The 12,416-nt window shown below is 34.3% G+C and overlaps 1 protein-coding gene across 1 annotated transcript in view; it reads left to right on the plus strand.

Annotated features, from left to right (window-relative positions):
• The window catches only part of LOC127870106 (DDB1- and CUL4-associated factor 7), a 37,466-nt gene that overhangs the window by 23,177 nt on the left and 1,873 nt on the right, over positions 1–12,416 (plus strand). Inside the window, exons 4-8 of the mRNA XM_052412767.1 lie at positions 337–435; positions 700–813; positions 5,375–5,507; positions 7,872–8,023; positions 10,515–10,632. Of these exons, the coding sequence (XP_052268727.1) occupies positions 337–435; positions 700–813; positions 5,375–5,507; positions 7,872–8,023; positions 10,515–10,632 (616 nt within the window). The remainder of the gene's footprint in view (positions 1–336; positions 436–699; positions 814–5,374; positions 5,508–7,871; positions 8,024–10,514; positions 10,633–12,416) is intronic.

The following is a 12,416-nucleotide window of genomic DNA, read 5'->3' on the forward strand; positions in this document are numbered from 1 at the left end:
CTTCCAACCTTAAGCGCCAAGTGGGACGAGGGATAGAAAGAGAAAGTCACATGCTTGAGTACATTTCAACCCATGCGCATTGCACGCTTTTTTCGCATAAAAAAACAGTGGAGCGATACAGGGCCATCATGGCCCTCTTGTTTGTTTGTATCCTATTATAAATAACAAAAAGTCTTAAATAAAAAAAATTCTCTGGTCTATAGCCCTGTATGTTAAATAGCGTATTTTTTCTTCTTGTTTGTTTGTTCCTCCTCCTGGTACTTTGTGAATTATCAGTATTCTGGTCATCTTGTTGTGTCGTCATAAATCACTGACACAACCGACACTGTATTGTAGAAGGGTGTGTTCCCTGACCTGCTTGCCACAAGTGGAGACTATCTCCGAGTTTGGAGAGTGGGGGACACAGATGCCAGGCTTGAATGCCTCCTAAATAATGTAAGATGGCCTATTATTGTCAGTTACACACACCTATACACTGACTGGTAGTATAATCAACATTCTGGTATTATTCATACATTGAAAACAACTCTTTTCATTGTAATTATGAAACTTAAAAAAAAATCTCAATTAAAAATAATTGATGTATGTTATAAATAATCCTTCTTTGTAGAATTTTAAATTAATGTAAAAAAGTATTTCAAGATTTAAATTTGGCAAACAAACTGTTTATTGATATCTCAATTACGCTCAATGTTACAGAATAAGAATTCAGATTTCTGCGCTCCATTGACATCTTTTGACTGGAATGAAGTGGATCCAAACCTCTTGGGAACCTCCAGTATCGACACCACATGTACAATATGGGGACTTGAGGTATGATTAGCTAACTGATCGTTAGCCATATTGAGAATTCACAAATATTTATTTAAGCATTACATCAGGATTTTTTTATGCCCCCAAAGGAGGGCATATAGAACGTCAATCCGTCCTTCCCTCACACTTTGTGTTTAGGTTTCGAAAAATGCTCATAACTTCTATGTCCCTTCAGATATTTGGCATGCATGTGTATCTCATGGAGCTGCACATTTTGAGTGCTAAAAGGTCATGGTCATCCTTCAAAGTCAAAGGTAAAAAAAAAATCAAAGCGGCGCAGTAGGGGGCATTGTGTTTCTGACAATCACATCTCTTGTTCCCTTCTTTAGCAGGGAATTAACATAGGCCTCTTGCCCCAACTATGAATCAACCTATGCAAAAGATATCGGACCTCGAACATTTTCGATAACAAATTTTGCTGAGATCCGGTAACATTCCCGGATCTGTCAGACACAATTTTTTGTTTTGTTTAAATATGATTACAAAAATAGGAATATGTAAAAAAAAAAAAAACGGCTGGTATGTTTATATACTGATTTAACTTTAAAATAAAATGGATTTTACAAACTAGTCGAACTGGCTATCTTTGCTGATGACGTAACAAACTCCAAGGAAGAACTCTAGAAGTTGTGTTGTTTAAGCACAATATGGTGGTATGATGAATGATCACAATATGGTTGCTTGATATGTGTTAAGACATCTATTAACCATTTTTTATATAAGGCCAGAATTTTTTAATAAAATGATTTTCGGACCCGCCGACTCCAATTTTTGACGAAACCAAAAAAAGATAAAATTAAAAAAAAAAAAATTCGGATGCCAAAAGGTGGCTTTTAAACACGAAACGCTTGCCGGGTTTTAGAAAAAGTTCAAATGAGTTATAAATCATCGTAATAAACCCAGTTTTAATTACCCACATTAATACGCAAACCTCCTTCATCGTGTACATGTGCTGGAATTTACCAACAGCTACGCCATCATTGTTTGTGCAAGAAGTTGATGAACGCTACAACGCTTTCATCAGCAAAGTCTGCTAATTTCCCAATAATTATGCAACCGTCAAATAAAATCCTGAATGCAATCGATTTGTAAGTAAATATTTTATTATTTCTTTACAATTTTATAAAATTGATTGTATTAAAATGACTAAAAAATATTATGAAAGCAAAAAGAAAAGAACGATTTTAATTTAACAGGTGCTCGAAATGCGAAACCCATTTACGCCTATCAACTTTAAACATTCCATATTTTACGCACAAATACGGTCATATTTTAGAGAATAAAATTTTATGTGTTGTTTAATGTAGTTGTAGTGACGAATTTGTGCATATAATATGTGTTTTTTCGTTATTTTCAATGGGTACGAAACTTTGGTTTTGTTCCGAACTGGTTCGTACCAAAAGTTCAAAAATCGCAAAATCATCAGTTTCTAAAACGATTTCAAACCATGAATATCCAAATAAAATAGTCAAGTTTATGGGGGTTATTATCGGATTAACAGCTCCTTTATGACATTGAACTATCAATTATGTTATCCTGGGATAAACTGTCACGAAGATCAATAATTATAACGATTATTAGGGACGCTATTTCTTTAATCAATTCCATGACAAAAACACATGTTAACTTGTTTCAACAGGCATTTGTGTTTAACAGTTCCATTATTAAAATGTTCTGGGAACGATATATTTTAATTAAGATACCAACTATTTCTGAAATCAAAAGTAGGTCCTTCACTCGATGTACTATATTTCGGATATGCTAAAATTCGGACATATATAAAGATAGTGACATTTATGTGTTGATTTGTTGTATATAGTTTGTACAAATATGTTTTGTGTTATTTCAGACAACAAGAATGGATGGTGGCAATTATCCTGGGTCTTTCTGTCAAGAAATAGATGTGAAAAAATATTCATTTAATTGAACCCCGAAATCAACCACCCCAACTTACAGAAAACCTTTTAACAAAAGTTGTTGTTTTAGAATTTGTGAAATTTGATAATAAACAGAAGTTGATGTATATCATGTCCGAATGACCAAATGTATAAACTGTTTAACAATTTGAAATGAGATGCTTTATTTTCTGATGTTTGATTTATTTTTCCTTTCAGATGATATATATTTGTGTGATTCTAGGTTTTAATAAATAATTCTGAAACATTTATGCAGCATACTGTTACATTATTGTTAACGTTATTATATTATGTTGGTTATCTGGTTTATCAAGTGGAAAAAATGTTATTTATATAAAAATAAAGCTTTTAATATTAAGACTTATGAAGGTACTTATTGTTATTTATGTATTAACATACTTCTCAGAGTAATAAAAATATAGTTAATGCCATTATTCATTAATGTAGTAAGGTTCCTTAAATGATTGTCCTTATTGATTAAGTTTGAATTACGGGCAGTTTTCACACGGCGATAAAGTGGCAACAACTTTTTTGGGGCCAGTGAAACCCCTGAAAAGTGTTTTATTATGCTATTTGTATTTGTCTGCGGTATTGATTTTTACTGGACAATAAACTATAAATGTTTCTTTTAAACCTCAATAGCTAATTGGTTGTTTGTGGAGATAAAGTATTTTAAATGCAACGTATGGATTCCTTGTGAAAAAAAAACATAAAAAAATCACCAAAAAGTTTATTATAGACAAGTGAAAAGATTGCATAACTTTTGAACTTATATCTATATAGTTAAGATATTTTTAAAATTCAAACTAATTTAAAAACTGCAAATCAAGACCTACAGTCTGATTATGATCATTTTGCACATCAACATGTTTGAAAAAAATCACTGTGGTTGCTTAGTAAAAAGAACTTCATACCATAACATTTTTAAGGTAACGCACCTCTAATGATTTCCCGCGATTTATTTTACGATCAATGCCGATCTTCAATGATCGGTTATTTCCGAGAGATGCATTTTATTTTTTTCAAACTTCGAATTTTGATATGTGTTTACCTAATTCATTTAGAATACATTATTTTCACTATAAATATTGACTTTGATCCAATTATCATCTGAAAAATACGATTTCGCGATTTCTTCAAAGATCGACTAGCCTTTTTACCTGCTTATTTATTAATATCTCATTTAAAAATGCACTGATGTGAAGTTGTCATGGCCGAGTGGTTAAGGCGATGGACTGAAAATCTTTTGGGATCTTCCCGCGCAGGTTCGAATCCTGCGACATCGCATTCTTTTTGCGATGCGTTTTATTTCTTTTCTAACGTAATTTGATTTAATAAAGCATATAAGCTATGCTTATTGTTAAATATGTTGAAAATTGTATACACATCCTTCAATTTTTAAAATTAAAACAACGTTATGGCTAAATTGGGTAATTTACTGCTGAAAATACGAATGATGCATGTTGCATTTTTATTTTTATTTCAAAAAGTAAACGGTAAATCTGTCTATTTCTTGGTATTTTTGGTGTATATAGTGTTTCTATAAAAATTAAGTTTAAACTATAACTTTAATGATACTATTTTAAATTTTATGACACTTTGTTTTTAACCGACCCAATTTTTACTTGGCTGAAATCACTTACATTTCATGGCGCTATTCCATAGATAAAAATTTGTAAAAAATAAATGTCTGTAAAAGAATACATATTTCATCTTGTTTAAACTTAAAACACCTTTACTGCATCTGTACACACCAACTGCATGCCCATATTTGGAAATTTGAATGAATTATTGAACTTTTATATACACCAGGGGTGAAAATAAAATGGACAAAAGCCGAGCGTGAGGGTGGTTTTGAAAAAATCGGTATATTTTGTTAAAAAGCATGGAAAGCCTACCTACAAATTTGCATGTAGTTCAGTGAAATGATGCTGATTATAAAAATAATTAGTTAAATTATATTTGGATATGTGCCCATTAGAGGTGCGCTACCTTAAAATGAGTGCATATTTGGTCACCCATCTTTTTTCTTTTTTTTTTTTCCGTCCTCCTACCCGACACTTTTAGAAAAAAAATCCGAAAATCATTTTAATAAAAAATGTTGGCCTACTGGGCTATAATTCAAAACAAATGGTTACAGAGTTGATGGATTATCAGCAGATCAGTCTGAAAGAAAAAAAAATCATGTATTAAACTATATATCTTTCAAAATTCATATTTAGAGTCCCTTTGAAAAAATTGTTTAGATAAAAACTGTTTTATTTGTATCTATGTAAAAAATCCTTTCATTTGCACATAAATTGATAGCCAAATGCTATTACATGTAATATGAACATTGCATGTGGTCATGTATTTAGCTGTAATTTTGGCAATGTTTGGTACAAGTGTTTTAACACTTTCCAACTCAGAAGCAAAGTGAAAATGGCTTTACAACCAGCATAAAACCAGAACAGCCTGCGAGTAACTTGCAGTCTGTTCAGGTTGTACACTGTTTGCTGCTCATCAGTATCTAAGGGTTATAAATGAAGCCTTTAAAGCTTGAATCTAGTAAAAAGGTCTTTAGTTAAAATTTTACTTTATAAGGAACCACACGTGTCAAAATATGTATCTAATTGGTAAAGGGTTAATTGTAAATATGGTTACAGACTGGTCAAGTGATGGGTAGAGTGAATGTTGTGTCTGGCCATGTGAAGACCCAGCTGATTGCCCATGACAAGGAGGTGTATGATATTGCCTTCAGCAGAGCCGGCGGGGGCAGGGATATGTTCGCTAGCGTTGGTAACAACATTATCATTATACATTGTGTTTGATTTTGATAGCTTATTAAAAAAGTAATGCTAGTGGGATAGTTGTATTCAAATGAAGTTTTATGGTTGATGTTACAGAATGTGTGTCGATACATGATGCAAATCATACCCTCACTTATTTAACATATTAAGGTGTTGTTATTTTCTGGAATGTATGTAGATGAAATAGTGAAAATCAATAGTACCATTAATAAATGTTAATAATTTCTGTCTTACCGGTAAATCCAGCAAATTCGGCTGTCTTTGCTTTTGTTGTTTTCTGTGAACAGGTTGGAGTTTAATGCAAAAGAGAGTCAATAAGAATTTGATTTATTATACATGTAAAAGGATAAACGGTAATTTATTGCTATTTTTTTTGCCCCCGAAGGAGGGCATATAGTGATCGCACCGTTCGTCCTTCCGTCACACTTGCGTTTAGGTTTCGCGTATAGGTTTCGAAAAATGCTCATAACTTCTATGTCCCTTCACATAGAAACTTGATATTTGGCATGCATGTGTATCTCATGGAGCTGCACACTTTGAGTGGTGAAAGGTCAAGGTCATCCTTCAAGGTCAAATGTCAAAAAAACATGTATCAAAGCGGCGGAGTAGGGAGCATTGTGTTTCTGACAAGCACATCTCTTGTTGTAATTTATTCCCAGCTTACGGATTATAGTATGATGATTTGCAATTTGAAGATTTTTTCGTCAACATTTTTAAATATATATTTTATTTCAAAGTATTTTAAGACAGTTAATAAGTAGTGATATATCTTATCACTCACAAAAGAAGCCAATGAACACTTAGGTTACTGATTACACTAACAGCCCTTCAGGGAATAATCTACCTGCGCGTCCTGCGTCTATGACGCACAAATATCGAAATAGACGCATAGTTTTGAGATATGTGCGTCCACTCAGACGCATTGCTGAAACAAATCTGTTCAAATACGAGAATCACAAGTACAAACTATTTTGGGTATGAGTCAAAAGTGTAGCGATGAACGATAATTTAACCGAATGAGGCTACAATAATGCAACAAGTCTTTTGGTTGGCTATAGTTGAGCCACTGCTTTATGCAAACCAATAAGAACTTACATTTTAAATAGAGTGTATTATGATATTTTGTGGAGTCCCCGGATGAAGGCCTGTTTTAACTTTTTGTGCAGAAATAATACCGCCGAAAAAAAGTGTTAAAACTGGACCCTTAACAAACAACTCTTAACTTTAATACCGGTAATGGCTGGTCAACCGATGTAAACAATAACACTATCAGTGAACCTGATTCAAACTCTAAAAGAAAAGCACATTCTTTCCAACGCAGTTGGTTGGATACATTTTCATGGCTTCGTTACGTTAAAGACAACGAGTATTATGTTCTGTGATGTCTGTGAAATCAAAAAATCAAATCAAAATTTATTTATTGTCTGTATGAAATAACATACATGCATATAATATAAACTATGTTAAAGAACGGTATGTGTAAAAAGTCAGATAACAGAAATTTTCAGAGAACCACACTCTCTAGACACAGTAACAGGTTACATTTTTAAAGCCACACACCTAAAAATGAAATACATCGCATAGTAAATTTAAGTATAAATAAGAAACATATTTTATCTATGCCAATTAGAATATATCGGGTGGTTACAAGGTAGAAATCCATCTCTTTTGCGCTTTAAAACTTAAAAATAGTTGCGCTTTTCGAAATGGACGTATACGTCTAGAAATCCTACTTGGTTTTAAAAGCAGTACCGTTTGAAAAATGGTAGATTACTTGCTAACTAGGCTATAGATTTAATTTTATCTATCTCAATTAAAATATTTCTGGTGGTTACAAGGTAGAAATCCGTCTTCTTTGCGCTTTAAAACTTAAAAATAATCGCGTTTGTCAAAATGTACGTATACGTATCGAAATCCTACTTTCGGTTTTAAAATTTTAAAACATAATCAATTACTTGCTAACTAGGCTATAGATTTAATAACAATTTTGCACACTTTTAAATTGCATCTATATGTATTGATTAACATGTACTTCATTTCAAGGTGTGTGTCTTTAATGTAACAAATTTAACATACACTGTTATAGCTTATGTGAAGGCAAACATTTGTATTTTGTAACTGTTTTTGAGATTATCAAAGTTTTAATGCAAAATATAGTTATTGAGCTAGTGTCATTTTCTTCACTACTTGGTATCTTTCAAAATTTGGGACTCATTCATTTTCAAGATGGACTCATAAATTTTGGCCTGGGACTCATTGGTCTTAAATCTGCGAGTTCAGGTAGTAAATTCTAGATTATTCCCTGACCCTTATTCCTGTAAAGTCTGTGAATCCATCTCTCGGGTGTTTCCAGGTGCAGACGGTTCAGTGCGCATGTTTGACCTGCGCCACTTGGAGCACTCCACAATCATCTATGAGGACCCACAGCACCACCCCCTGCTGAGGCTGGGCTGGAACAAGCAGGACCCCAACTACCTTGCCACCATGGCCATGGACGCTCTCGAGGTCAGACACTACATGTGCTCATTTAAAGATCTGAGTTCTGGAAATTTTTGCTTATGCATGATTGTAAAGTGTGGTCCCAGACTAGCTATAAGTTTAAGTTTATTCTGTCTTTGATTCAAGGCCACCGGCCCATAACAAAATGCATATATACTGACTTGAATATAAGCATATATGTACATACATTAATAATTGTTATCTGACAGAGTCGGAACAAAAAATAAAAAATAAACAGTTTTATATTTAACTAAACAATGGTTCAAATGCAAACAAAGTGGTTACAAAGTTGACATACTACGAAGGGTGTACTTGATCATAAGTATTACTTATCTTCAGTATATTAATACTATCTTCTCATTATATTATTTATCAGCTTACAAACAGCTAAAATTTCATAATTTCTTCCAGAGTTTAGTAAATTGTAAAATCTACCAACTGTAAAATGATTAGGTTGTATATTAGGCAAATAGAATGAGCGTATATCTGAGTACTTTTTACAGTCAAATAAAACATGGTGCTCATCCTCAACAACAGCGATATTGTGGTTTAAACAGTATGTACAAAACCGCTCAGCTCTTGATATACCAAAGTGTCTTCCTGTTTCAATTGCAAATTTGTGACTAGAACATCGAAACTTGGCATAGCTATTCCGAAGAGAAAAAGGCAAGTCCATTAATACATATTTTTCAGTCTCTAATAAAGATTTAAAATGTTTATAGTGATCACATCTAGGAGAAGAATCAATATGATTTCTCCAGTCTTGTTTAAGGCAATCTGATACTCTAAGCCTAAAACAATGTATAAAACTATCAATGTCTCCGATGTCTTGAGAAAGCCAAACAAGTCCAAAACCGTACTTACAAAGGATTATTCTTACTTCTGATGCCCATGTATGCCTACCTACTGAGTCAAGATCATATAACATAATATAGGTTTGTTTAGGATACCTATTTGAACTCATTTGGAGTATTCTACACCAGTATTTGATAAAACGACTTACATAATCAACATAAAGAGGTAATCTGCCACATTCACCTAAGACCATATCTGTGTTTGTCGAGCGTGAAACACCAAGAAACAATTTACAATAGTGCGTTTGAACACGTTCAATTATAGGCGAAAATTTAAAACCCCATATCTCTGAACCATAGAGTAGAATAGGTTTAACCATAGAATCAAACAATTTAAAACACTCATGAAAATGAAAATATCCATATTGTTTTTGATAATTTCTAATACAGACTATAGACTTTGTTGCTTGACATGCAAGTTTTCTTTGCGATCGCAACCATGACAATTTAGGAGTAAAAATTAGACCCATATATTTGTAAAATGAGGCTATATTAATAGGGCTTGTTCCATAATTCCACTGTTCTATGCATTTAACTGGTCCACCTGTATTACACACGAGCTAATCAGGGACGACACTTTTCTCTCTTGTATAAAAAAAATGAAGGATTTCACTTCACATAGAAAATCTTGTTTAGGCAAAATGTGTTTACCTTGATTAGCGTGTGCAGACTGCACAGGCCAGTCTGGTTCTACACTTTACACACATGCATGAAGCCTTAATTCCTAGAACAATGTTCATATTTAAAAATTGGTGGCTACAATTTATCTTAATGCTCATAAAGCTGTACATTCATTAAGATCTGAAAATGTCTGTAAATATATTGTTAAGATGAGACATTGTGTCGCAGTTATCAAGTAAATGAGCCATGCTCTGGGATAATGGGGCTTAGTGACAATGGGGCTTAGTGACTAAAGTAGTGTTCTAGATCAGTATGTGTAGTCAACACAGAGTTGATCAGGGATGACAATTTCTTCTTAAATGGAATTTTGTTATTTAAGTGAAGTCACCTTAAAGTAAAAATTCAGTCCAGACAAAAAAGTGTATTCCCTTATATGTGTGTGGAGGCTAATCTGAGATGATCCTTTACATACATGCATTAAGCATAGTGTGTCCTGAAACCAACTCAAATGGTTATGAGATAGGATCTTGCTGCAGTAGGATATAGTACATGTATATACCTGAATGTTTTGCAAGGGAGAAACACATAGTAACCTTCAAGTTGATGGGGTCAGAGTGTTGATCTTTCTACACATATTTGTGTAGACATGTGACTGAATAAAAATGTTTAGGTATCATTTGGGCTGAGCTCTGTGGAAAGTGGGTTTAATGCATGTGCGTATAGTGTCGTCTCAGATTAGCCTTTGCAGTCTGCTTTTATGATATTTTTCTTTTTAAGAAAGTCTCTTCAGCACAAAAATCCAGTTTAGGTGAAAAGTGTCGACCCTGATTAGACGGCACATGCTTATCTGGGACAAAACTTAACGCACATACATTGAACCACCTTTTCACATATTGCAACTCATTTGAATCAATACAAAGTGCAAGTTATTTGAATTTATCAAAGATACATATCAAGTCCTTGTAAGTTCCATTTGCAGATGATACTTTCAAATGATAACAAATTCCTGGTTACAATGGCAGGTGATTATCCTGGATGTGCGAGTTCCATGCACACCCGTGGCCCGTCTGAACAACCATCGAGCATGTGTGAATGGCATAGCCTGGGCGCCCCACTCTAGCTGTCACATATGTACTGCAGGTAAAAGACACAGTGGATGGATTCAGTTGTTGTTTTCTGTGTTAAGATTACTATTGTAAAGGAATTATGTTTGGCTGGTTACTACATGTAGTTGTACCTATTTTGCCTTTTTCATTTTTAGCTCACCTGATTGCTCAGGTGAGCTTTTGTGATCGGTCTTTGTCCGTAGTCCGTCTGTCCGTCCGTCGTCCACATTTGGTTTGTAAACACTCTAGAGGCCACTTTTCCTGTCCGATATTCATGAAACATGGTCAGGAGATTTGTCCCAATGATACCTCGATCGAGTTCGAAACTGGGTTATGCTGGGTCAAAAACTAGGTCACTAGGTTAAAAAAAAAGGAATGACCTTGTAAACACTGTAGAAGTCACATTTCAAGCCCAATCTTCAGTTAACTTTGTCAAAATGTTTGTCTTAATGATATGTTGGTTTACTTCAAAAGTGGTTCCAGTCCGTTGAAAACATGGCCGCCAGTGGGCGGGGCAGTTTTCCTTATTTGGCTATAGATAAACCTTGTAAACACTCTAGAGGCCAAATTTCTTGTCCGATCTTTATGAAACTTGGACAGAAGATTTGTCCCAATGATACCTCGATCGAGGTCGAAACTGGGTCATGCTGGGTCAAAAACTAGGTCACTAGGACAAAAAAAAGAAAAACTTGTAAACACTGTAGAAGTCACATTTCATGCCCAATCTTCATGTAACTTTGTCAAAATGTTTGTCTTGATGGTATGTTTGCCGAGTTCTAAAGTGGTTCTGGTCCGTTGAAAAACATGGCCGCCAGTGTGCGGGGCAGTATTCCTTATTTGGTTATAGAGAAACCTTCTAAACACTCTATAGGCTACATTTCTAGGTCCAAATCTTACAAAAACCTCGTAAACACATGTAGAATTAGCATTACTTGCAAATGTTTGCATTGCAAAAAAAACATGCAAATGGACAGTACTCAATCAGAATTAATTATATGCTCACACTTCAAAAGTAAACAGAAGAGGACCAATCTAATATGCTCTAGAGTACTGAATTTTCAACTACTGGTAAGAAATGAACAAGGCCTTGTAAAAAAGGTGAGCTAACTAGGGCCATCTTGGCCCTCTTGTTTTTTTAAACCATTAATTCATTCTTCAACTCGATTATTAAAGGATGTGATCATCTACTCCCTTTTGGTTCCTTTCAATCGGCTTGTCAACACAGGAAAGTTGAATATCTTGTAATTAATGATCATATTGTAAAATAATTCATGAAAAACTAATGAAAATAAAAATTCAAACATTCAAACATGGAGAAGCTCCAAACTAGAGCTTTGTCACAGACATGACGTATACCCCCACATGCCGCATTGACACAGAATATTTTGCATGTTGTCTTCACAAAATACAGCGGGCACCATGTTCAAGGTTTAAAACGCACTTAATGACCCCGTGACCTAGTTTTTGATGGGGCATGGCCCATGTTCGGACTTGACCTACACATCATCTAATACAACTTCTGACCAAGTGTGGTGAAGATGGGATGAAAACTACTTGAATTAGAGAGCGGACACCATGCTGAATGTGTAAAACGAACTAAGTGACCCCGTAACCTAGTTTTCGATCTAGCATGGTCCATGTTCGAACTTTGCCTTGACATTATCTAGATGCAACTTCTGACCAAGTTTGGGGAAGCTCGGATGAAAACTACTTGAATTAGATAGCGGGCACCATGCTCAATGTTTAAAACCCACTAAATGACCCCGTGACCTAGTTTTTGACCCGGCATGACCCATATTGGAATTTGACCTAGAAATC

This window comes from Dreissena polymorpha, chromosome 1, assembly GCF_020536995.1.
Source record: "Dreissena polymorpha isolate Duluth1 chromosome 1, UMN_Dpol_1.0, whole genome shotgun sequence".
NCBI classification, from domain to species: Eukaryota; Metazoa; Mollusca; class Bivalvia; order Myida; family Dreissenidae; genus Dreissena; species Dreissena polymorpha.